Below are 27326 nucleotides of genomic sequence, written 5' to 3' on the forward strand. Positions count from 1 at the left end.
TGAGGAAATCCACCAAGGATGAGGAGGAAGTGACGTGAAATCATGAAACGTCCATCTGGACTAGTCAAGTCACCACAAACACCCTTCCTCCCTCTGAAATATGGGCCATCAGGCTACTGATTGACATGGACCTAATTCACTACAACTCTGCGATGTTATGAAAACTGTGAGTGCTTGACACCCAAACCCCCACACTCTGCCAACTGTGGGTGGGCTATCACACACCCAGGCCCCACAAGCCCCCTGGCCTGACTTGGGGACAGGGACTTGTCTGGGTTTAGCCCCTGTGGTCAGAGTGGCATGTAGGAGTTGGGTCAGTCCCCTGCCCACAGAGACCCAAGTGGGAGGGCGGGGAGGTGGGGTGGGCACTTGGACATCAGCACCAGATGGTGCTGGAGAGAAACCAATGGAACAAAGGTGGCAACCTCTCCGGCAGACTTCCTCCCAAATCCAGAGGAGCGAAGAGACAGAGCTGTTTCAACCCTACATGCCCACAGAAAACACAGTTCACCAGGAGAGAGAGGGCAGCTGGCCTCCCCTTCCTGCCGGCTGCACCCAGGGGCCTTGTCTAATGACAGGGCTCCTCAGTCCAGCCACCACCCTTCCCTGGCATCCCGGCTTAGAGATGATCTTACTAACAGAGATCCCTTTTCTGAAACAGCTATGGGCAGGACAGACAGAATTCTTTGTATTGTTAACACTAGGGTTTGAGAAATTGAAGGATGCTGGAGGTGGTGGAGGGTGGCCTTGTGTAAAGCAAGGCACATTGTCTGAATGCAACTGGTTCTCAAATATTCTGAACAGCAACTCGCAGAGCAACAGAAAGAGGTTGCCAGTGGGGAGAGTCGGTGTGAGCAGGTCGGACGCTCTGCTTCCATTTGTTTTCTGGCCTCGTCAGACCAGCCAAGAAACTCCAAGGAGCAGACAACCGAAGGGCCAAGTGTCAGTGTACGAATGTCACATGCCCTTCACCAAAGCGGCACTGCCCTCATTAGGCAGCCCTCATTAAGAAACATCTAAATCCCAAATGAATGTAGTTGGCCCAGATGTGCCCTCAGGCAGCTGTATCTGGAGCCACCAACATCTTAGTATCAGCGGCTGAAGAGGCGTGAAGAGTGTCAAGTTGAAGGCAAGCATCGTCGCCACTCAGCCCCTTCGTTCAGTCCTTACAGCCCGTGGGGAGACCAACGCTCCCACATACAACCCCTCTCCAACCTGTGATAAATAAAACAGTGGCTCTTGTCCACACGATAAAATGATGAAAGCAAGTATCAAACTAGGAGCTTTGCCTTATTACTACTTTAGCTGTTGTAATGAATGTTTATTCCCTGGACTTGAGCCTTGGACAAAAAATAAATAAATGAGATGAAATTACCTACAGGTGAGAGAGCCTGGTGCTGAGCCAGCCCCCGCAGGCCTGCTCTGGGCTCTGCTCCGGGCGACTGCGGCACTGCAGCCCGTCATTAACCAGCCGCCAGGGAGGTCAGAGCTTGTGCAAACGCAGAGCTCAGGGATATTTCTCAGAAATCAGGGCCAAACACCATTAAAAGCTGAAACAGGAGCAATTCCACTTCTGGGTACATACCCAAAAGAAGTGAAAGCAGGGACTCAGACTGTACACTTACGTTCAAAGCAGCATTAGTCAAAAGAGCCTAAAGGAGGAAGCAACCGAACGTTTATCAGTGGATGAACAGACAAAATGCAGTCTATCCATACGATGGGATGTTATGTAGCCAAACAGGAAGGAGATTCTGACACCTCCAAGAACCTGGACCAACCTGGAGGACATCGTGCTGAGTGAAAATCAACCAGTCACAAAAGAACAAATACTGTCTGACTCCACTTGGATATGAGGTCCTTCGGGGTGTCAGATTCAAAATGGAAGGGTGCTGTCGGGGCTGGGGGAGGGGAGCCTGGGTTGCCAGTGTCGAATGAGGACACTTTCAGTTCTGCAGGACGAAAGGAATTCCAGGGACGGATGGTGACGATGGCGGTACAGCAATGTGAGTGTGCCTAATGTGACAGAACTGCAGGCTTAAAGGGTGAGACAGAAACTTTTCTGGTACGTATTTATTACCATAAGTTTTAAAAATCTGGAGAAGGCAAGGAAGGAAGTAAAAAAGGGAGAGGAAGGAAAGGGTGGGGGGAGAAAGGAAAGAAAAGAAGTCAATGGAATTCCTAGAGCTGATGACTTTAAAGGGGAGGGTGACCTGGAACCTCATGGTGTGCCCGTGTCCACAGATCAGCCCTGGATTGGTCCCCCAGGGGGTCCACATCGCTGGGCTTTGCAGACGAGCCCGTCCTACGGGGAGGTCTGTAGGTCCGGAGGGTAACTCACCTTCAAGACTCCATGTACCACCAAAGCAGCCTCGGCCCTAGGGCATGGCCTGTCTGGGGTGGGGGCAGGGGACAGACAGATGGAGTTTCTTGCAAACTGATACGTGTCCCCAAAGTAAGCCCTGGCAAGTCAATCTGACAGAGGTCAAGGTACTGGAGTCTTGACTTCACAGTAGGCAGGAATGCTGTGGGGCTCACCATCCCCATCAGCCCAGGGTGAGGCTTACGATCTGCTGTTTTCCTGTGGCTAGTTACAGACAGGCCTGGCCTGACGGCCACAGCCCTGCAGGGACTGCCTGCGTCACCCGGGCCACGTCTCTAGCCTCTCTGTTCCCGGGCTGCCTCCAGCATCTCTCAGTCACTGTGGCACAGCCAGGGCCTGGCCCTTTCCACTTTCCATGAGCTGTAGGTTCTTTTGTCACCAGGCACAAGGCCCCTGGGGCAGCTAAAGTCCCGGGGTGGTTAAGCCCCCGCCTCGCAGCTGCTCATGCAGGGGAACCAGCTCAAAGTGGTTCTGATGCTGCCAGCTCTGAGCTCAGAGCAGGGCTCCTGCTGCAGGTGTGTCTGGGCCTAAACCCCACACTGGTACCCCGTCACCCACTTCCCTCTCCAAAGTCCTCCTTGACCTCGGTTCCACCCAGGGAGGCTCTTTCCTCTTCTCTCCCTCAGCCAAGACCTTCTGCAACGCTGTTTCTACTTCTTCACTTCCTGATCTCATCCCAGTTTGCCCCTACCCAACGTCCAACCCCAGCAATGCCCGAAGTGAAAGTGAAAGTGAAGTCACTCAGTCCTGTCTGACTCTTTGCAACCTCCATGGACTGTAGCCTATTAGGCTCCTCCGTCCATGGGTTTTTCCAGGCAAGAGTACTGGAGTGGGTTGCCATTTTCTTCTCCAGGGGATCTTCCCCACCCAGGGATGGAACCTGGGTCTCCCGCATTGCAAGCAGATGCTTTTACCGCCTGAGCCACCAGGGAACCAATCCCTACAGCTACTCCTTTGGGGCCGGACAACCTACACCCGGTCTGTCTGCCTTCCCGCCCAGCCCTGACCCTGGCACTCCACTGTGCCTCTGTGGGCAATTTCTCTCTCCCCGCTGTGCTCTGCTCGGCCCAGCCAAGGTCAGCCAACAGCTGCAGACACACCAGTCCATCTGTCCTCCCCAAGATGTAGCTCCTGCGGCACCCCCCATGTGACCTGCCACTGCTCCCCAAACCGGGCAAGCACCCTCGCTTGGCTGAAGGGTCAGCTCTTTCATGATGCCCCCACACTTTGGGGTGATCACTCCCCAGCCCTCCACCTGACCCCAGTGCTCCCTGGGGGAGCATGCCTACTCAAGCACAGATGCTTCGCCCATCTGTGACACCACTGCCTTCTGCAGAAAGGTCCGGGTCTTTTAGGATTTGTAACTGGCACCTACCACTATGCCAGGAGTATTCAAAACTGCTTGTTAGGAGAGTGGATGGATGGTGGAGTGGGAATGCACACAAACATTCTTCCATGTCTGAAGTTTGAGGCAGGCGGCCCCTCCCCACCTACCCACCATGTGAAGGTTTCCCCCCTCTGCCCACTCATCAAACCAGAGAAGACCCAGGTTCCTTCCTTGCTCCCCTCAACTAGACAAACTCTCTTCCTTGCACACGACCAGCTCTGTTTTACACTAAAGTTGCATATTGATTCTTTGTACTAGACAGTTGGCTCCTTAGAGCAGGACTGACTTACTCAGTGTTACTCCTCTGAGAGGGGCCTTCGCCCACAGAAAGGGTCTTGGGAGGCATCTAGAGGGGAGCACGGGTGGACTCCCACTACCAGAGGACTCCCATCTCCCGGCAGACTCTCATCACTGGGAGGACTCCGGTTACCGGGTGGACTCCCGTCCCTGGGCAGACTCCGGCACTGACCCTGCACCAGCCCCGCTCAGCACTCAGGCCTCTGCCTAGGGTGCTCCCCCGCCTCTTGTGCCCCACCTGCCCAGGGGTGGCAAGTTTGTGTGTGAGCCCACTCCCGACCCAGGAGCAGACACCAGCGCCAGGCGCAGGGCCCTCTCCGGGAGGAAGCAGGCTCACCATGTTCATGACGGTGAGGATGAACCTCTGGGCCGCTTCAGCCCCGTGGTACTGCACCATGTCGGCGTCGGCCACCACCAGCGTCTCCACCGTGTGCTCGCTGGTCAGCTGGATGGCATTCCTCCGCTGCCGCCCGTCCCGCGATGGCCGGCCCGTCCTCGGCTTCTTCTTTTCTAGAAAACAACGGAGACATTCGTGCAGCACTTTGCTGTTTCCTCACCACAGGGAAGGGATATTAGTAAACAGTGAGTAACCCTCTGCTGACTCTTCAGATCAGTTGATTTCCAAGAAGACCTTACTTTGCTAAACAGCTAGGGTCATTACTGGGTCCCACCTCAGAACATCTGGACGCTCAAAGCTGCCATGTGAGGACTGACATACAGATTTGTGGGTGCAAACACCTCTGACCAACATCAAAGGTTGATGTCAATAACATGCACTTTCAGAATCTGAATGTGAACAGAAAGGCAGTTTCTTAATTTGATAGCTATTATCCCATGGGCGGAGGAGCCTTGTAGGCTACAGTCCATGGGGTCGCTAAGAGTCAGACAGAACTGAGCGACTTCCCTTTCACTTTTCACTTTCATGTATTGGAGAAGGAAATGGCAACCCACTCCAGTGTTCTTGCCTGGAGAATCCCAGGGAGAGAGGAGCCTGGTGGGATGCCGTCTATGGGGTCGCACAGAGTTGGACACAACTGACGTGGCTTAGCAGCAGCAGCAGCATTTCCATTTTTACATCAGCCCACACGGAAGCCTTTCTTTGGGACTGGAATGAAAATCTTCTGTGTGGGCTGATATAAAAATGGAAATAATAGCTATCAAATTAAGGAACTGCCTTTCTTTCTCTCCTTGGAAGAAAAGTTATGACCAACCTAGACAGCTTATTAAAAAACAGAGACATTATTTTGCCAACAAAGGTCTGTCTAGTCAAAGCTATGATTTTTCCAGTAGTCATATATGGATGTGAGAGTTGGACTATAAAGAAAGCTGAGCACTGAAGATTGATGCTTTTGAACTGTGGTGTTGGAAAAGACTCTTGAGAGTCCCTTGGACTGCGAGGAGATCCAACCAGTCCATCCTAAAGGAAATCAGTCCTGAATATTCATTGGAAGGACGGATGTTGAAGCTGAAACTCTAATACTTTGGTCACCTGATGCAAAGAACGGACTCATTGGAAAAACCCCTGATGCTGAGAAAGATTGAAGGCAGGAGGAGAAGGGGACGACAGAGGATGAGATGGTTGGATGGTATCACTGACTCAATGGACATGAGTTTGGGTAAACTCTGGGAGGCCTGGCGTGCTGCAGTCCATGGAGTCACAAAGAGTCGGACACAACTGAGCAACTGAACTGAACACAGAAACCAGCTCTGCTACAACCTCTATGCAATAAACTCAGCCCATAGATGTACAAACCGGTTTCATACAATGACTCAATCATTCTAGAACCAAAGACGCACACACAAAAACCAGAAATACAGTTCATAGTGTATAAACAAAAACAGCCTGTGCAGTGAGACAAACTGGAAAACAACCTACAACCACAGAGAAAGCCAATGATGGTAAAACAGGGGGCAGTCATGTAAAGCACAGTTGTGAAAGTTATTTAGTGACATAGAGAGAAGCACATAGAAGTCTACATATAGTTAAATCTCAGGTTGGCAAAGATTTAACACACAAGCATCTTCAGGCCCAGAGATAATAACCTTCTTTAGGAAGAACTTAACTAAAATATGAATCATGGGTGATGTGTGATCTTCATTTTCCTTTTTTCCTCTGTATTTTCCAAATTTATACAATGGAACAAGTACTTATTTATTTAAAGTATTATCCCTGAGTCTGAGAAAACCCCAGAAGTCACTTTTAAACTATAAGCAATAAAACAGAGGGCCTGGGAAGCAAAATATGTCATCTGACTTATCCCAGAAACGCAAGACAAAATGTATGACTGTCTTGTCAACCTGCAGGGTGGTTCCCTCCTCCCCAAAGCCAGGCTCACCTCCCATGGAGACTTCCAGGCCTTAGGAGTGGAATTTGGGAAGGCAGGGTCTATTCTAAGAGAAAAGATACGGTCTCAGATGGTACTGCCTTTGCACATGGCCAGAATGAAAGAGGCCCCTGGTTGGCAATCTCTCTCTGGACCTACACTCACATTCACGGAGCCCCTCTGAATACGAGTAAGGTAGACCAAATCCTGAGCTCAGCATGCTTGCCGGGTGCTCACTGCCTGGATCAGGCCAACCTATCGATCTTGGAATATGCAATAAGCCACGTCATCCTCACTTTAAAGCAGCAGAAGTGAAGGACCACTCAAATAAGAGCTTTGCTGTAACCAGCACACCCACATTTTCCAAGATGATGAAGAAACAAACTCTGCCACAGCTCCTCCCTAAGCTGGGAGTTATTACCCATCTTTCCGCATCTCCAACTCATGGATTCCTCTGCAGCTACTCCCCACACTGGCTGCTTATTTTCACCATGTCTGTGTTTTCTGGTTCCTGAATGAATACAACTGCCTTTTTAGCAGTGTCTAAAGGGAGCTCTATTTAAATTCAAATTCACGTGAACTGAAAAATATTTAATATTATATCTTCCCTGGTGGCTCAGAGGTTTAAGTGTCTGCCTCCAATGTGGGAGACCCGGGTTTGATCCCTGGGTCGGGAATATCCCCTGGAGAAGGAAATGGTAACCCACTCCAGTATTCTTGCCTGGAGAATCCCATGGACAGAGAAGCCTGGTAGGCTACTGTCCATGAGGTCGCAAAGAGTCGGACACAACTGAGCAACTTCACTTACTCACTTAAAGGATGCATTAGTAATATTTCTCTGAAGATGCTGGGCCGAAACAGGTAAGTGGTGAGTGCTTTCCTAGAAAGGTAGCCCAGCACTTCCCACCAGAGGAGCAGGTGACCCCTGGACTTTTCACACAGCAAAACACTGCACTGGGCATCCATCTTTCAAGTAGGACCAACAAGAACTGCCTCTCCCTCCCTGATGGACCTGGGAGAGCTAACAAATGGTGCCACAAAAGGTGTAACGTTGCACGTTAACATCTGCCCAGAATACTCAGTCACAGGTAAAACACAACCGTCAGGGGCTCTGTGGTTGTTAAAGGGTTTGCAACTACAACGACTTCGTCTGCCCCTTTCACCCCCAGCCCCGGGCCCCGTACATGTTGTGAAGTAAACACTCACTGAATGAGCGCATGCTTGAGTGGATGGATGGATGAACGCATGGGTGAATGAGTGAGTGGAATCCCTATTTCCCACATAACAAAGCTGAAGTCAAGCACTGGGCAGAGGTGGATTTGGCCCTAGAACCCAGGCCTCACCCCACAGCTCTGACTCTCCTGCCTGCACTGCTTTGGGTGTGAAGAGGCTCCTCAGTGTCATCTGAACTTAAAACATGGGGACAGGAAAGGCCACGGAAAACTCAGCAGGAAAGGACTCTGCATGGCCTTGACTGCTGCAGGACCTGAGCGGGAGGAGCAGCCTTCTGCCTCCATGCGCACCAGACCCTCAAGTCAGAGCAGCAGGTACACGGCCGGCCCAGGCACGCAGGCTCCTGCTGTGTCTGTCCCTCACCAACAACCGCAGACTGGGCTGTCACACGGCAACCACAATAGGTTGGCTGGTGATCCCTCCACATGTTCAAGGACATGAACTGGTGTTCACGGACACCCGGGTGCTCCGTCCTTTCCCAAGCATGAGAAGAGGAGCCTCAAGACTCAAATCAGATCCCCACAGCCAGCTGGGTTTCAGGAAATCAGAACTTTTCAGATTTTCCGGGACAGTGTGGTGTCCAGGCCGCATACTGAACACCCCTTCCAGGGACGTCTAGGACAGCAAGCCCTCATCAAAGGCAATACTCTTTCTGCAGTGGAATGAGTACAGAAAGACACTCAGCAGTCAGCATCCAGAAACCTGGATTGGGGACCAGCAGGTAAGACAGCCAGCAAGGACCTGTATTCCCTCTCCCTACACGTGGAAACAGGAGGAGCAGAAGGCAGCTCACCGCCCTCCTCAATCCCTGCTCCCAGCAACCCCTCCATCAGCAAAGCTCTACAGCCATCATGCCTGATGATTCTTCCTTTCCTACAGGGAGAACAGAACCATAATCTATTTTTACCTTTAATTCCATGAACTGCATCAATATTCCCTAATAAAGTCTCAGCAATACAAGTATTCACAGTTGAGAAGCATATTGAAAAGCAAGAAGAAAAACATCAATTTCAGAATAACATGGGTGCTGAATCTAGACCTCACAGGAGAGGTCAAAATTGCGGCCAAGCAGGCAGGCAGCCACCTGGGGGCCCTCCAGGCTCACTTGGTAATCAGCTGTCTCCCTCCACTGTGGGAATGGGGGAGGCGGCCCTCACCCCACCGATGAGGACAGACCGCAGCCTGTGAGGCCCCGGGTTTGTTGCCACGGGTTCACTCCCAGGTCCAGCCCAACGGTGTCTTTTGCCAGGACATCGCTGGGGCTTGGTGCTGACTTGGTAGACTTTCAGTCTCAGGCTTCACATTATTTTTCTTACATTTATTTTCCCTTTGCCCCAATTATCCATTAAAGAAGAAAATTGTGTGTGTCTATGCAAGTTACCATGAACCTTGTTTGGGTCAAGATGCAGGAGAGGAGAAAAGGAAGAAACCAAAGGCATTCTACACACTGTACGTTTAGCATATTCACACCATTCGAAGAGCTTGGGGAGTGTTCAAAACGCTGAGCGAGTATATCATTTACCGTAGTTATTAGTTTCGCTCTTGGTAAAGGAAAAAAATAAGCTCAGTTCTAAATCGTCAAGTTCTATGTAGAATAGATACTACTTTAGTTTAACAACAACAGAGTATTTAGGTATTCACCAGGGAAAACCAAGGCATAAACTATAAAATACTTGGTGTAAGAATTCAAACAGTGGAAGTCAGCGGTGAAATTACTCTATGTCCCGCAAGGAGGACCCTTGCAGGTCTGATTCTATAACGTCATCTCCACGGAAGACCTCAGGTTATTCCTCATGCCAAATGAGCCCTGCCAGCTGCAGAAGCAAATCAGAAGGAAAACAGACACTGTGGAAGAAATGGAGGCAGCTGCCCAAGGACACTGGGCTTTTCACACTGGGAAGACAAAGACGAGCCTCTCCCCTAGGAACTGGGTGGAAGGCATCCAACATGCTTACAGAGTCAACGAGAACATGCACACTTAACCTGAACTTGGCGTTCAAGCTGGAAACATAAACATTTCCCACACACAGCACTCAAGGTCCAGATACAGGAACGTCCCCACCTGGGTACACTAGCGCAGTGGACAACCAGAACCCTCAGCACCGGGGAAGAGTCCAGAGCCACGTGTTCTTTCGGCCGCCCTGGCCATGGGTTTTCTCCAGCTCTCTCGTGGGCAGGACGAGAACAGTCCCATCGGAAGCCCTTGCACTGTGAAGTGTTGCCCAGAATTCACCTGAGGCCAGAGGATGGCCACCTGTCCCTCGTTCTCATCTGGAGGCACAGCGCAGGGATCTGCACCCAAGCTCCTGAGATCTTCGTAAGCCCTGGGAGAGGGGTCTCCTCTGGGGCTGGGAGAGGGGTCCGCACTGGCAGGACAGGCCCTGGTGCTCAGAGTGAGCACAGGGCGCCAGGAGCTCCCTGGGGGCCATGGAGGCCTACAGATGAGTGGCAAGCAATGACAGGATTCAAAACAGGGATGCAGTTTGGGGCAGACCAGAGCACGTGCCAAGCTCAACCACAAGCTACTTGTGGGACACTGGGCAAGCCTCAGAACCTCGCCAAGTCTACGTGACTGTCTTCAAAATCGGAATGATCACCCGCACCGCACGGGCTTGCACAGTGACTGAGACGCTTACTGAGCACTTAGTTCATTCTCCGGCCAGGATGCTGTGACTCTTCAATAAATGGCACCCTAACTGCAATGACAATTATGACTCTGGTGACAGCCAGGTCACCTAGTGGCCAAGGACAGAGTTTTAGAGACAGAATGCTTGGATTCAAATGAGGGTCCCCATTGTTCTGTCTGATCTGGGGTAAATCGTGGGCCCTCTGCCAGCCTCAGATAACATCTATGAGGCAGAGGGACAATAGCTCCTCTCTCAGTGGGCTGCGATCAGGCTTGGAGGAGATCCAGGTGTAATCCCTGAGCTGAGCGCTTGGCTCACAGTACGTGCTCAATAAAGCTTAGCTCTGCTGATGATGGACCACTGCTGTTCTTCATAGAGACAAATGAGGAGGGTGGGCCTGGAAGCTTCAGCTGGGGTGTCCCAGCTGGCCGTGTGACCCACACAGCTCATCTAGTGCTTCCTCTGAACACTGCTGAGGAGGAAACGAGACAGCCCCAGGAAGCCCAAAAGAGCGTCTGGCAGGAGAGTACACACTGCCAAGACTATGGTCAGGAGGGGCGACAGGACACAGACCCAGAGACACACCTGACCGCAGAGAAACCTTCTAAAATGCCAAAACTGTCCTCCCAACCCATAATAGGTGTATAGAGGATTCTAGTTTTTAGACAAGGTTTCCCCCAGGGAATCACTTTGGTTAGAACCCTCATTTTCACACCTTATTCTTTTGGAAACAAACGGTCCCTGGGCTGCCTGAGGATGCGCTCTGGAAAGTTGTTCCCAGGGAGCACTCATTGCTTCTGAAGGCTCTCTAGATGAAGTGCACGGGCCCACGTGCGCACTGGGGACAGGTGAAGTCACACCTGCGAAGCCCGTGCTCCGAGGACGTGGCTCCGGAAGCTGCAGCCGAGGTCCCACCAGAGCGTCCAGGCAGAGCTCACTCCTTCCTGCAGAGTGTTGTCAACCTCACTCCAGACAAGACGAGCAAATGGAGACCCCCAGAAATGTGTCCAGCATCTTGCTCCTGGAGGCCACTAACTCCGCTGACTGGGAGTCCAGCCTCACAGAATAACCACTGTCCACTCTGCCCTTGAGTTGGGTTCTGAGTTTCCTGAAATCAGGAGAAAAATATAAAGTTTAACATGCCAGATGATCAGTTTTACACCGTCCTCCAACGGGAGGAACACCATTCCTCAGGGAAAGACAGTATTTTCCTAACACCAACTCCTAAAATTAAAATAAGAAGTCAGACTTCATCTAGGGGCTACTGCACTAGCCAGTGTTTCCCACATTTTATGACAAGCACGATCATGAACTTTGTTTAGCTATATCTCTCGGGAACCTTCTATAGGAGTGGAGGACCAAAAGCTACAGCACTCATCAGAGGGAATTCCAAAGAAACTCTCCTGAACTTTCCAAGTGGGCGGCCTCAGGGATCCCTCAGTCCCAGGGGCAGTGGGAGCACCCAGAGGAGCCGCCATGGGCCCACAGCCAACAAAGCAGGCGGGCAAGAGCAGGCGGCAGAGCCGAGAAGGGGGATGACCGGCGGCCGGAGCTAGAAAGAAGAGGGAGAGCACAGGCTTCCAGAATCAGGGGTCACCGTGGCAGGCAGGGCCCCGGGCTCGCTCAGTGTCAGGCTCACCAAGGCGCCGCGCTAACCTCCCCACCAGGGCAGGGGGGCTGCCGTGCAGGACACGGGGAGGGAGGTTCTTTTATGTACCAGCCACATCAGAAACACACTCAAAACTGGACAACAGAAGTAACCCTGAGAACAGTGAAACCTCTCAGACCAGGCTGAACAGGAGGCTGGAGCTCTGGGGTCTATCCCGTTTGCCAGGGAGACCCCCTGTAGCTCACTGCAGGGGGAGGACCTGAGCAGGCAACCCTGAGGCTCTTGGAGTACCCCCTCCTCCCCAAGCCCCCCGCTCCCCAGGAATCATGAAAACTCCAAACTCCCATCCATGCTATAGTCTAACGTGGGTCTACACTTACCTTCTGGGCTAGACTGTGAGCTTAAGGACCCAAACATCACCCTCTGGACCTTCCAAATTGCCAAACACGGCCTAGTGCATAGCAAAAACATTTGAGAATTATACTTGGTTGAGTGAATTAACCCTTTGAATTCCTAATTAATAACAAGATTTTCAACAAATTTAACCCAAATGTCCTGAAATTAAATTCACATACAGCACGACCATCACCTAAGGGGGCGGTTGTCGTTCAGTGGCTCAGTCGTGTCCGAATGTTTGTGACCCGTGGACTGCAGCACACCAGGCTTCCCTATCCTTCACTTCTTCTCTGAGGAGCCCAGCTATAGCACCCTATGGAGCTGAGTAGAGTATGCCCATGTTGTGGGGGCCGGGGGCAAGCTTCCTCATCTCTAACACTAGGGGATAATTACTCCACTCTCAGGATGGATGTGAGTCAGGTGTAACGCAGGACCAGGTGTATAACTGTTGCTGTTGTTCAGTCACTAAGTCATGTCCGACTCTTTGCGACCCCATGGACTGCAGCACGCCAGGCCTCCCTGTCTTTCACTATCTCCCGGAATTTACCCAAGTTCATGTTCACTGAATCGTGATGCCATCCAACTATCTCATCCTCTGCCGCCCTCTTCTTTTGCCTTCAATCTTTCCCAGCATCAGGGTCTTTTCCAATGAGTCGGCTCTTCTCATCAGGGGGCCAAAGTATCGGAGCTTCAGCATCAGTCCTTCCAACAAGTATTCAGGGTTGACTTTCTTTAGGATTGACTGGTTCAGGTACATAAGTGCACTGAAATATGCTGCCACTTTTATTTCTATCCTTATCATTACATCACTATTACTGCTGTTAACTACTAGGGTCTAAATGCTAGTTTTTAAACTTTGCATAAGTGACCCAACAAACAGTGGCTGCTCGTATGCACCCCACAGGGTCTGACCAGGATCTCTAGTCTAGATGCTCACCAATCAACTTGTCGTCTTCAATACTTCTTACTAGGCAGGAGCATGAAATAGTTCTCTAAGGACATCCTTAATCATGCAACAATAAATTAGAACTGTACAAAAATAACAGTTTCAAGAGAAGCGGCTTTTAACTCCTGCTTAATATCCCAATGTAACCTCCCAACATTCCAGAGGGTGGAATATTTTAATCATCACAAATGTGACAGAACACAAAACATGACTGTACATGAAATCAGCCATTTAAACCATGAAAATTAATGATGTTTCATTAGAAGAGGTTTCCATAAAAGAATGGAAATCAAATGTTTCTCATTAAGATGGAAAACAGACAGTGTGAGTCCTTCTCCTTGGGGCAGAGACCGACTCTTGCCCCAAGCAGGATCCTGTGTACAGACACCCCTGCCACAGCCACACAAACCCATTTTCAGGGCACCAAAGCCACCGCTGCCACAGCAACTAAATTAGTAAGATGTGCAGTTTAAACTGCATGTACAAGAGCCCATTGTCTTTTGTCTTTAATTGTTTCAAAATAAGCATGTATGAGATGTAATAAAAAATACCTTCAAGATTGGAAACTCTGAAAATTCACTCGGGCCTGATCTTGATGCCTACGAAGGTTCCACTTAACAGAAAGGTATCCATTGCCAATGCACCAGTTATTTGTCCTTTTTCTCCTAGCCCTCTCTTTTGCATTCCACTCTGGGGGAGTGGTGGTGGTTGTTATTCAGTTGCTTAGTTGTGTCTTTCTCTTCACGACCCCATGCCAGGCTTCCCTGTCCTTCACTGACTCTTGGAGTTTGCTCAAACTCATGTCCATTGAGTCACTGATGCCATGCTACCATCCCATCCTCTGTTGTCCCCTTCTCCTCTTACCCTCAATCTTCCCCAGCATCAGGGTCTTTTCCAATGAGTCAGCTCTTTGCATCAGGTGGCCTAAGTACTGGAGCTTGAGCTTCAGCTTCAGCATCAGTCCTTCCAATGCACATTCAGGGTTGATTTCCTTTAGGACTGACTGGTTTGATCTCCTTGCAGTTCAAAGGACTCTCAAGAGTCTTCTCCAGCACCACAATTCAAAAACATCAATTCTTCAGCACTCAGCCTTCTTTATGGTCCAAGTTTTATTGATATTCATATATGATACAATTTAACTGTTGAACATGCACAGTTCAATGGTTTTAGTATATTCTCAGAGTTAGACAACCATCACCATCATCAATTGCAGAGGACCTGCAAACCATTTCCTGCACTCCCTTGCTGGCTGGGCATGCTGGAGGGAGACAGCAAGGTAGGAGATAGGGAGAAGGGACCCCTGTGTTTCAGCACAGGGAAACAACTGTTCCAGCAGTGGCGGGCAGCTGCAGCTCCAGCCTCTAGCTCCTGGGGAACTCCCAGCCCAGCTCCCTCATCTCCCTCAGAGGTACATTCACAGGGACACCAATGTGGCTGTCAGTCCTTAATCTCCTTTCTGCATTTCATCCAAGCTTCGAGGACTCCTCCCTGGTCCATGGAAATAGTAAGGATGTGCACTTTCACACGGCAGAGCACTGCCAGGGATGGGAATGCTGTCCTTCACCCTGAGTCATCTTTAACAAAAGCCAGTCAAGGGGTGCCCCATGAAGGAAATGCAGGCATCACTGTGTGCCAAGACTTCTCAACAACCTATCTCTGCCACATCCAAAGGCCTGGTGACGGCGCCTTGCAGATTCAGTCGGCGTGGGGAAAGCACTGGAGGAGGAGACATGAACAACTAGTCTAGTTTTTAAGTTCGCACACACAGGCTTACAAACAACATGCTTCCCAAGAAAACTGGCAGATCCAAAAAATTACTTTCTAATCACTTTTTTTCCTTCAACCAAAGAGTCTTTTTATTTAAAAAAAAAAAATAACAAAACAGCAAAAAATCTGGAATGATGGGTCCACAGCTGAAGATGAGCTCCCAGCCAGGTGAACTTTTGGCAGTTGCATAAATCCAACATCCTTGAAAAATAATGGCCTTCTCTTTCTCTTTTTTTTTTTGGAATAAGGAAAAAAATTAGTTTTGCTCTCCAAGTATGAATTCTTTAAATAACTTCTCCCAAGGCCAAGTCATTTTTATAAAAGGCATATTTTTTCATGTAAATTCCTTATAAAGAAAGGTGGAAAATAAAGATTTTTTTGTGGTTAAGATCTTGAATGAAGGACTGATCGACCTTGGAGTTCAAAATCAGTCCCTTCACTTGGCAGGAGGTGCCCCCCCACCCCCACCCTGGGAGGCACCAGGGCTGGGGTAAGAAAGCTGAACTGGCCCTGCCAGACCTTTCCACTCATGATTAGAGCCACGTGGGCACCAAGTAGCCAGGCACCACTGTCTGCGGGTGAGGCTCATTCAGTCAATAAATATTGAATTGTGAACCTACTGTGCAAGGCAATGTAAGCAATCATCAGAAGGAATAAACATTAACTAAAAGAACAGATGGATAGATAAAAATCATAAATACAACAAATGCTTGCAAAGAAAGAATAATGCTATGAAAAGATAAAAGGAGGGGGTTCCAGTTTAGATTAGGTTCCATCAGGAAGTGACACCGGGCCAAGATTAGAAGGATAAGCAAGAGTTAATCAGGGTGGGTGAGCAGAGAGGAGATGGGGGCGGCGCAGGCAATGCAAACAGCAGGTGCACAGGCCCTGGGGACAGAAGCAAGCACAGGGCGAGAGAGAATGTGGCTGGCAAAGAGGCTGGGCGACAAGACAGAGGCACGCCTGCAGGGCCACACGCAATATGCTCGGGGTTTTCTTCCTTATCCCTGGAACAGTGCGAAGTCACCAGGACTCAGGTTTCCAATGTGTTACTCTGGCTGTTCTGGGTAGAACAGCTTCCAGGGGGACACGGAAGCTGGACATCAGTTGGATGATCGTTACAGGAGCTCAGGTAAACAGGGGCCACAGCTGGACGAGGCGGGGCAGACAGAGTCAAAGAGGTGTTGGGTTGGCCAAAAAGTTCATTCAATTTTTTCTGCATAAGATGTTATGGAAAAGTCCCAACAAATTTTCTGGCCAACCCAATACTTAGAAGTTGAGGTCAGGAATACTGGGGATATCAAGGTACCAGGTGAAGACAGTTATCATAAATAACCCCTGGTTTGTATGGTTGTACTAATCATTGAACAAGGGACCCCTATAAAAGGGCCGGAGAAGGAAATGGCACCCCACTCCAGTGTTCTTGCCTGGAGAATCCCATGGATGGAGGAGCCTGGTGGGCTGCAGTCCATGGGGTCGCTAAGAGTCGGACACGACTGAGCAACTTCACTTTCACTTTTCACTTTCATGCATTGGAGAAGGAAATGGCAACCCCCTCCAGTGTTCTTGCCTGGAGAATCCCAGGGACGGGGGAGCCTGGTGGGCTGCCATCTATGGGGTCACACAGAGTCGGACATGACTGAAGCGACTCAGCAGCAGCAACAGCATAACAGGGCCAGGTGTGGGGAAAAAAGCACTGCAAGTTTTGGCCCTGTTAAGTTTCAGGTGCTTTTAAAGCACTCAAGTGCAGAGGTCAAGTTGAATGTGGGGTGTGCAGACTTGGCGTTCAAAGGCAAAGGTGAGATCAGAGACAGGCATTCAGGAATCAACAATCCCAGACCAATCCTCCCAGGACCTCAAAACCACATGACTGGGTAGAAGAGATGACATCAACTGCAGAGAGGCAATGCAAGGAAAACAGTCACAGGAGCAGAGGGAACAGCATCAAGGGGAAGGGCCGCTCAGCTCCTCCTGCCCAGGAGGGCCAGGCGGGGACCCCAGGAGCCTTACGGGGGTGCTCCTGACGGAGGACCGGGGGGCTGAAGCCAGGGAAGGGAAAAGTGAGAGAAGGGAACTGCAGACTTTAGGGTAGGAGAGAAACAAGAATACTGCCTGAAAGTACTAGAATTGAGGTGAGCTTTCCTTGAGATGGGAAAAACGCACACATCCGATGAGGAAAACCCGGCCTGCCGAGGAGGGCCATCTCCACTTGGTTTCTGCCTCGCTCCCTGTCCAGCCACAAGCCGCATCCACAAGAACAAGGCTTCCAACATGCCCACCTCACGCCAACTGAGGAAAGATGCGACTGTTCCACAGGCACTCGTCACACCATGGCCTTGCACTAGTTAAGCAAGATTAACTCTTGCTTATCCTTCTAATCTTGGCCTGTGTGAATCTGTGGCTGCCTCCACGCTGGGTGCTCCACTCAAGGGAGGGACAGAAGCATACAGAACCTCAACAGTCCTATAAACCCCACACAGATGAAAAGAATCGTCAAGGAAACAGCCCAGACTTCTAGGGAAAGTGGGCTTCCAACTAGAAGGAGAGGAGGGAAAAAAGCACATTCATTTTATCAGAAAATGACAGAGGGGCACAAACAGAAGAAAGCAGCAAGGCAAACACAAGGTAGCACCATCTAAGAAGAGACTCTGGGCCTACTGCAATAAGAACGCTTCAAGCTGGCTGTCGCCAAGGTCCCAGAAGCTAAGGCAGATGGCTGCGATTCACATCAGTCCAAAACCTTGTCTCAACCTCTATCAAATAGTAAATGTTCTCATAGAAGACACTGTATTAGTCAGCTAGGACTGCCGTGACAGAGCGACACAGACTGGGTGGCTTAAACTACAGACAGTTATCTTCACAGTTTTAGAGACTAGAAGCCAAGACTGAGGGGTCAGCAGGGTCAGGGTTTCTTCTGAGGCCTCTCTTCCTGATTTGCAGATGGCCGTCTTACCCCTTCATTTTCACAGGTCTTCCCTTCGTATCCATCTAAGTCCTCTTCTTATAAGGACTCTCTAATGACCCCATCTAACTCAACCACTTCCTTAAAGGCCCTATTTCCAGACACATTCATAGTCTGAGGTGCCAGGGGTTCTGTTCTGTTCAGTTCAGTCACTCAGTTGTGCCGACTCTTTGCAACCCCATGGATCACAGCACGCCAGGCCTCCCTGTCCATCACCAACTCCTGAAGCTCACTCAAACTCATGTCCACTGAGCCAGTGATGCCATCCAACCATCTCATCCTCTGTCGTCCCCTTCTCCTCCTGCCTTCAATCCATCCCAGCATCAGGGTCTTTTCAAACGAGTCAATTCTTTGTATGAAGTGGCCAAAGCATTGGAGTTTCAGCTTCAACACCAGTCCTTCCAATGAACACCCAGGACTGAGCTCCTTTAGGATGGACAGGTTGGATCTCCTTGTAGTCCAAGGGACCCTCAAGCGTCTTCTCTAACACCACAGTTCAAAAGCATTGATTCTTCAGCGCTCAGCTTCCTTTAGAGTGCAACTCTCACATCCATACATGACTACTGCTTAGACTAGACGGACCTCTGTTGGCCAGGGGTTAGGACTTCAATATAAAGATCTGGGGGGACACATTTCAGCCCATTAACAGATGACCATCTTCTTTCCTGCCTTAAGCACTGTGGACTGCACAGGTCACTCTCACATGAGTTGGAGTGCGTATATTTACATGGTCAGGACAAGTCAGGACAACATGTGAGTCCCAGAAAGGACAATCATCTCAGAGGTCCATCAAGATACATTTGGCAAATTCAAGAAAACAAATGCAAATGCTTTGGAATTATCATGTTTCTCCCACCACTTTCCAGTTAAGTCTGTTGCTGAAAGAGGACACTAGCCTACTGGAGCTCAATGGCTTTACCCTCCAAATTGATGGAAGAGGGGAAAAAAAAGGACATCCTCCAAACACACAGCTTGGGGGAAGAATAATTAACATGCTCATATTTCAGCCAGAACGAGACAGGGTGGACAAAAGCCTAAAAAGAAATTGACTTGTCTTCTGCACCTGGAATCCTTCACAGGGATCCTGGGCATTGTTTCTTTTGACAGACGGACTTTCATCTTTGACAAACAAGTACAAGAAACTTTAGACAGCCCAGATATTTCTCCCCCTTTGCGAGGAGGGCAGGCCACTCTCTGGACCAGGAACTCTACTTCCGTGCTTTAGCACAAAACTAAAATATAGGTAAAGGCTTCTTCCTCCCACTCCCTCCCCTGACAATGCAGTAGTGCTCAGCTCAGGCCTCAAGTGGCCTGGACATGTCCCCAGGGATGTGGGCTTTAAGGTGGGGACTGCCCTTTCCACCTCTTTATCCCATGGTGAGCAGGGTACCTGGTACACTATTTTTGAATGTATTAATGAAAGAGGATGAAGCTCATAAACAACGAACAAAAGGATCAAAAAACCCTTTGACTTCTTTTTAGAAGCTTAGGGAAAACAAATTTCTGGTTCTGTCTTGGATGTCAGTGGTTCTTCCAAAAACATTAATCACATACTTCCAAAGCCATTAATAATCATATATCCTTCACTCCTCCAAAGGCCCCTTGACTCTCACAGAAGCCCTGGATGTACCCTACTCATGGAGAGAGAGCTCAAATGACCTACCAGCAGACCTAGAGGTGAGGAAACAAGTCAAGTCTTCCATTTTTGGCCTAGACCCAGTAATCAGACCACTTAACATGCCAGCAAATCTGGAAAACTCAGCAGTGGCCACAAGACTGGAAAAGGTCAGTTTTCACTCCAATCCCAAAGAAAGGCAATGCCAAAGAAGCTCAAACTACCACACAATTGCACTCATCTCACATGCTAGTAAATCAATGCTTAAAATTCTTCAAGCCATGTTTCAGCAATATGTGAATCGTGAACTTCCAGATGTTCAAACTGGTTTTAGAAAAGGCAGAGGAACCAGAGATCAAATTGCCAACATCCACTGGATCAGGTAAAAAGCAAGAGAGTTCCAGAAAAACATATATTTCTGCTTTATTGACTATGCCAAAGCCTTTGACCGTGTGGATCACAATAAACTGTGGGAAATTCTGAAAGACGAGAATTCTACCAGATCACCTGACCTGCCTCTTGAGAAACCTATATGCAGGTCAGGAAGCAACAGTTAGAAGTGGACATGGAACAACAGACTGGTTCCAAATAGGAAAAGGAGTATGTCAAGGCTGTATATTGTCACCCTGCTTAGGGGTGGAGGAGGCACAAGCTGGAATCAAGATTGCCAGGAGAAATATCAATAACCTCAGATATGCAGATGACACCACCCTTGTGGTAGAAAGTGAAGAAGAACTAAAGAGCCTCCTGATGAAAGTGAAAGAAGAGAGTGAAAAAGTTGGCTTAAAGCTCCACACTTCAGAGAACGAAGATCATGGCATCTGGTCCTATCACTTCATGGCAAATAGATGGGGAAACAGTGGAAACAGTGTCAGACTTTTTATTTTTTGGAGCTCCAAAATCACTTCAGATGGTGATTGCAGCCATGAAATTAAAAGATGCTTACTCCTTGAAAGGAAGGTTATGACCAACCTAGACAGCATATTAAAAAGAGACATTACTTTGCCAACAAAGGTCCATCTAGTCAAGGCTATGGTTTTTCCAGTGGTCATGTATAGATGTGCAAGTTGGACTATAAAGAAAGCTGAGCACCGAAGAATTGATGCTTTTGAAGTGTGGTGTTGGAAAAGACTCTTGAGTCTCTTGGACTGTGAGGAGAGTCAACCAGTCCATCCTAAAGGAAATCAGTCCTTAATATTCATTGGAAGGACTGATGTTGAAGCTGAAACTTCAGTACTTTGGCCACCAGATACGAAGAGTTGACTCATTTGAAAAGACCGTGATGCTGGGAAAGATTGAGGGCAGGAGGAGAAGGGGATGACAGAGGATGAGATGGTTGGATGGCATCACTGACTCAATGGACATGGGTTTGGGTGGACTCTGCGAGTTGGTGATGGACAGGGAGGCCTGGCGTGCTGTGGTTCATGGGGTTGCAAGGAGTTGGGCACAACTCAACGACTGAACTGACTGACTGACAGTAATCAGACTATGACTGTTTCCCAAAAAACCGCCTTCCCAAATGCCAAGGATGCTTCAGGGTCAAAGAACCTGCCCAGAAAGGCACTTTACTTAAGTCACCAGACCACATTTTTCTTTTCCTTGGAGCACTTACTGCAATTTGAAATTATTTAATTGTTATGTGTTTAATAACTGTCTCTTCTACTCTATAGGAGGCTCAATAAGAGGAGGAATCATTGCAGCTTATGCATTGTTCTGTACCTACTGCCTGCCACAGAATAGGTGCTTTGTAAGTAGTTTTAAAATAAGTCAGAGGGTATATGAAAGAATATTGGACTTTTGTACTAACATGATTTCCAAATACCTGTTGAATCATAGAAAAAGCAAGAGAATTCCAGAAAAACATCTACTTCTGCTTCATTGACAATGATAAAGCCCTTGACTGTGTGGATCACAACAAACTGTGGGAAATTCTTAAGGAGATGGGAGTACCAGACAGCCTTACCTGCCTCCTGAGAAACCTGTGTGCAGGTCAGGAAGCAATAGTTAGAAACAGACAGGAAACAACAGACTGGTTCAAAACTGGAAAAGCAGTACGTCAAGGCTGGATACTGTCACTCTGCTTATTTAACTTGTATGCAGAGTACATCATGTGAAATACTGGGCTGAATGAATCACAAGCTGGAGTCAAGACTGCTAGGACAAATATCAATAACCTCAAATATGCAGATGATACCACCTTAATAGCAGAAAGAAAAGAAGAACTAAAAAGCCTCTTGATGAAAGTGAAAGAGAGTGAAAAGGTTGGCTTAAAACTCAACATTCAAAAAATGAAGATCATGGCATCTGGTCCCATCACTTCCTGGCAAACAGAAGGGGGGAAAAAAATGCAAGCAGTGACAGACTGTATTTTCTTGGGCTCCAAAATCACTGCATATGGTTACTACAGCCATACAATTAAAAGACGCTTGCTCCTTGGGAGGTATGACAAACCTAGACAGTGCATTAAAAAGCAGAAACATCACTTTGCCAACAGAGATCTGTCTAGTCGAAGCTATGGTTTTTCCAGTAGTCACGTATGGATGTGAGAGTTGGACTATAAAGAAGGCTGAGTGCCAAAGAATTGATGCTTTTGAACTGTGGTATTGGAGAAGACTTTTGAGAGTTCCTTGGACAGGAAGGAGATCCAACCAGTGCATCCTAAAGGAAATCAATCCTGAATATTCATTGGAAGGACTGATGCTAAAGTTGAATCTCCAATACTTGGCCACCTGATGTGAAGAGCTGACTCACTGGAAAAGACCCTGATGCTGGGGAAAGATTGAGGGTAGGAGGAGAAGGGGGCAATGGAGGACGAGATGGATGGATGGCATCATTGAAGAAATGGACATGAGTTGTGAGCCAACTTCAGGAGATAGTGATGGACAGGGAATACTGGCATGCGGCAGTCCATGGGGTCGCAAAGAGTTGGACACAACTTAGTGACTGAACAAATCAAATCAAAACTACTATGATAGGCTTCCCAGGTGGCACCGTGTGAGAGCCGCTCAGTCACGTCTGACTCCGCAACCCCATTGACTATCTAGACCATGGAATTCTCCAGGCTAGAATACTGTAGTGGTAACCTTCCCTTCTCCAGGGGACCTTCCCTTCCCAGGGATCGAACCCAGGTTGCCCACATTGCAGGCAGATTCTTTACCAGCTGATCCATAGGGTCCATAGGGGAAGCTCAGAATACTGGAGTGGGCAGCCTCTCTCTTCTCCAGCAGCTCTTCCTGGGTGGCATTAGTGGTGAAGAATCCACCTGCCAATGCAGGAGACCTGAGTTCAGTCCCTGGGTCAGGAAGATCCCCTGAAGAAGGAAATGGCAATCCACTCCAGTGATCTTGCCTGGAAAATCTCATGGACAGAGGAGCCTGGCTGGCTACATTCCATGGGTTCACTAAGAGTCAGACAGGAATGAGCGACTATGTGCACACACACACACTACTATGATAAATATGTTCTTGATTTTATTACCTTTTAATTGTATTTGATGTTTAAATCTTTACCCATGCTTTTACAATCTTTTTCGTGCCATTTCTGAGTCTTTGCCACTGAACAGATGGTTTTAATGCCTTTATTACAAAAATGATAATTTCTGATCTTCTGTCATGTTTTTAGTTCCATTTTCTCTTAATTACCATGTGAATTATATTTTCCTGAGTTTGTCATCTCTAGTACTGAGAAGGCAATTCTACAATAAGCTATCTTTACAATCTTATGAAACATTCTTTTGGTGTCAAGAACATAGTAGAGCTTTGTCTTCCGCTTTGTACAGAGAAGAATTTAGGATCCCTTTTTTTCTTCCAGATCCTTTTCCATTTTTCTGATTTGTAACTATTTCTTAAATTTAAGGTACAGAATATTAATAAAGCACTTTATATTTTATCTTTCCTTACTTTTTACAACAGTTTTATTGAGATATGATTCATATACAGTTCACCCACTTTAAGTATATAATAGCTTTTAGTATACTCTCAGAGTTACACAATCATCATGACAGTAATAGACCACTTTTGTTACCCAAAATGAAACTTCATACCCATTAGCAACCACTTCCCATCTCCCTCTGCCCTCCATCACTGCCACCCTAGGAAATCACTAATTACTTTCTGTCTCCATAGGTTTACCTATTCTTAATATTTCGTATAAATAGAATTATTAATATGTGGTCTTTTGTGTCTAGCATATTTCACTTATGAACATATTCTCAAGGTTCATCCATCTAGCATGTATCAGTACTTCATCTCTTTTTATGGCCAAATAAGACTTCATTGTGATCCACACAGTCAAAGGCTTTGGCATAGTCAATAAAGCAGAAGTAGATGTTTTTCTAGAACTCTTTTGCATTTTTGATGATCCAACGGATGTTGGCAATTTGATCTCTGGTTCCTCTGCCTTTTTTTAAATCCAGCTTGAACATCTAGAAATTCGCAGTTCACATACTGTTGAAGCCTGGCTTGGAGAATTTTGAGCATTACTTTGCTAGCATGTGAGATGAGTGCAATTGTGTGGTAGTTTGAGCATTCTTTGGCATTGCCTTTCTTTGGGATTGGAATGAAAACTGAACTTTTCCAGTCCTGTGGCCACTGCTGAGTTTTCCAAATTTGCTGGCATATTGAGTGCAGCACTTTCACAGCATCATCTTTTAGGATTTGAAATAGCTCAACGGAATTCCATCACCTCCACTAGCTTTGTTCATAGTGATGTTTCCTAAGGCCCGCTTGACTTTGCATTCCAGGAAGTCTGGCTCTAGGTGAGGATCACACCACCATGATTATCTGGATCATGAAGATCTTTTTTGTACAGTTCTTCTGTGTATTCTTGCCACCTCTTCTTAATATCTTCTGCTTCTGTTAGGTCCATGCCATTTCTGTCCTTTATTGTGCCCATCTTTGCATGAAAAGTTTCCTTGGTATCTCTAATTTTCCTGAAGAGATCTCTAGTCTTTCCCATTTTATTGTTTTCCTCTATTTCTTTGCACTGATCACTGTATGCATATTAAGAAGCAACAGTTAGAACTGGACATGGAACTAACAGAAGCAGAATCAGGAAAGGAGTATGTCAAGGCTGTATATTGTCACCCTGCTTATTTAACTTCTTATGCAGAGTAAATCATGCAAAATGCCAGGCTGGATGAAGCACAAGCTGGAATCAAGATTGCCAGGAGAAATATCAATACCTCAGATATGCAGATGACACCACCCTTATGGCAGAAAACAAAGAAGAACTAAAGAGCCTCTTGATGAAAGTGAAAGAGCAGAGTGAAAAAGTTGGCTTAAAACTCAACATTCAGAAAATTAAGATCATGGTATCTGGTCCCCTCCATCACTTCATGGCAAATAGATGAGGTAACAGTGGAAACAGTGACAGACTTTATTTTGGGGGGCTCCAAAATCACTTCAGATGGTGATTGCAGCCATGCAATTAAAAGACGCTTGCTCCTTGGAAGAAAAGTTATGACCAACCTAGACAGCTTAATAAAAAGCAGAGACATTACTTTGCCAACAATGGTCCATCTAGTCAAAACTATGATTTTTCCAGTGGTCATGTATGGATGTGAGAATTGGACTATAAAGAAAGCTGAGTGCCAAAGAATCGATGCTTTTGAACTGTGGTGTTGAAGACTCTTGAAAGTCCCTTGGACAGCAAGGAGATCCAACCAGTCCATCATAAAGGAAATCAGTCCTGAGCATTCATTGGAAGGACTGATGCTGAAGCTGACGCTCCAATACTTTGGCTACCTGATGTGAAGAGCTGACTCATTTGAAAAGACCCTGATGCTGGGAAAGATTGAAGGTAGGAGGAGAAGGGAGCATCAGCGGATGAGATGGATGGATGGCATCATCAAAGAAATGGACATGAGTGTAAGCCAACTTTAGGAGATAGTGATGGACAGGGAATACTGGCGTGCGGCAGTCCATGGGGTCACAAAGAGTTGGACACAACTTAGTGACTGAACTGAATTGAATTGAAGACTTCATGGAATACTACTTTGTTTTCTGTTCATCAGTTGAGGGACATTTGAGTATTTTCATATTTTGGCTACTGTGAATAACACTGCCATGTACATTCACGTTAAAGTTACTATGTGAACAAATGCTTTAATTTCTCTGGGGTATTTACCTTGGAGTAGAATTGCTTGGTCATTTATTAACCCTTTGCTTAAACTTTGAGGAACTGCCAACCTGTTTTCTCAAAGTGGCTGCACCATTTTTATTCCCAGCAGTAGCACATGAAGGTTCCAATTTCTCTGCTTTTCCATCAACACTTGTTATTGCCCATCTTTTTACTGTAACCATCCAAGTGGGTATGAAGTGGTATCTCACTGTGGTTCTGACTTGCATTTTCCTGGTACCTAATAATGCTGAGCATCGATTATTGGTCATTTGTATATATTCTTCAGAGAACCATCTTATTAAGTCTTTTGCCTATTTTTCAACTGAGGTGTCTTTTTATAACTGAATTATAGAATATATCCCAGATACAAGTCCCTTATCAGATACATGATTTGGAGAAATTCTCTTCTATCATGTAAGTTATCTTTTCATTTTCTTGATGGTATCCTTTGGAGCACAAAAAGTTTTAATTGTGATGAAGTCAAATGTATCTTTATTTCCTTTGGTTGCTTGTGTGTTTGGTATTACATCTAAGAAATCATCACCTAATCCAAGGTCACAAAGACTTATTCCCATATTTTCTTCTAAGACCATGATAGCTTTAAATTTAGGTCTTTGATCTTCCAGTAACTTTTTAATTATTGCTTTCCATTTGTAACTGTATTTGCATCAATTAGCTAAGACTTAATGCTATGGTAAACCAGTTTCAATCAGCAACATCAACTTCTTATATCAAGACCTCCCAATTCCTAATCTCTTAATTTTGGTTCAGCTCAGAATCAACTGCAATTATATTGATTTCTTCTTCTTATATTCTAGAATTATGTTCCTCTAGGAATTATGTCCTTCTAGGAAGAAATTCTTGCTAGAAGAAGGACAAGTAGGGTGGACAGCTTCTAAGAGCATCGGGTGCCCTCACATGTGAACAACAAATTGTCTGAGTGTCAAATTCTTGGAGCACAATCACTTCCTATCCCACTACTGCAACCCTAGCTCTACTGTGTTCTAGGATTTAGTATCATGGACAACTCAGAACTGCCAGATTTTTGTTTCTTTTGAGTAACCCATTTTGTCTTCTTAAATATTTCTATAACTTTTCTTATTATTGTAACTCAGAAATTCTTCCAGAATAGATAGCTGTTGGGTCTAGATATATGAATTTTGATCAAAACACAGTAAGCCTTTTACTAAGTAAACTCAAAACTTTACTGGGGGGCATTTTCCCTATGCTCCCCAGTAAGTCCTTTTTGCTTATCTATTTTATATATAGTAATGTATATATGTTAATCTCATAATTTATCCCTCCCTGCTTTCCCCTTTGGTAACCATAAGTTTATTTTCTGTCTGTGAGTCTGTTTCTGTTTTGCAAATAAATTCATTCATAATATTTTTAGATTCCATCATACAGTATTTGTCTCTCTGTCTGTCCATGTTGCTGCAAATGGCAGCATTTCATTTTTATGGATAAGGAATATTCCAGTGTGTGTATATATATATATATATACACACACACACACACACACACACTACAGGTGCTTTATCCATTCATCTGTGGATGGACACTTAGGTTGCTTCCATGTCTCGGCTATTGTAAATAGCACTGCTATGAAAACTGGGAACATGCATCTTTTCAAATTGAGAGTTTTCACCTTTTCTGGTTATAT

General features: G+C 47.0%; 1 protein-coding gene across 1 annotated transcript in view; it reads right to left on the reverse strand.

Annotated features, from left to right (window-relative positions):
- The window catches only part of ADAMTS17 (ADAM metallopeptidase with thrombospondin type 1 motif 17), a 395327-nt gene that overhangs the window by 323936 nt on the left and 44065 nt on the right, over positions 1-27326 (reverse strand). The window contains exon 4 of the mRNA XM_040257013.1: positions 4402-4574. Within this exon, the coding sequence (XP_040112947.1) occupies positions 4402-4574 (173 nt within the window). The remainder of the gene's footprint in view (positions 1-4401; positions 4575-27326) is intronic.

Source organism: Oryx dammah, unplaced genomic scaffold (genome assembly GCF_014754425.2).
Source record: "Oryx dammah isolate SB20612 unplaced genomic scaffold, SCBI_Odam_1.1 HiC_scaffold_16, whole genome shotgun sequence".
Lineage (NCBI taxonomy): Eukaryota > Metazoa > Chordata > Mammalia > Artiodactyla > Bovidae > Oryx > Oryx dammah.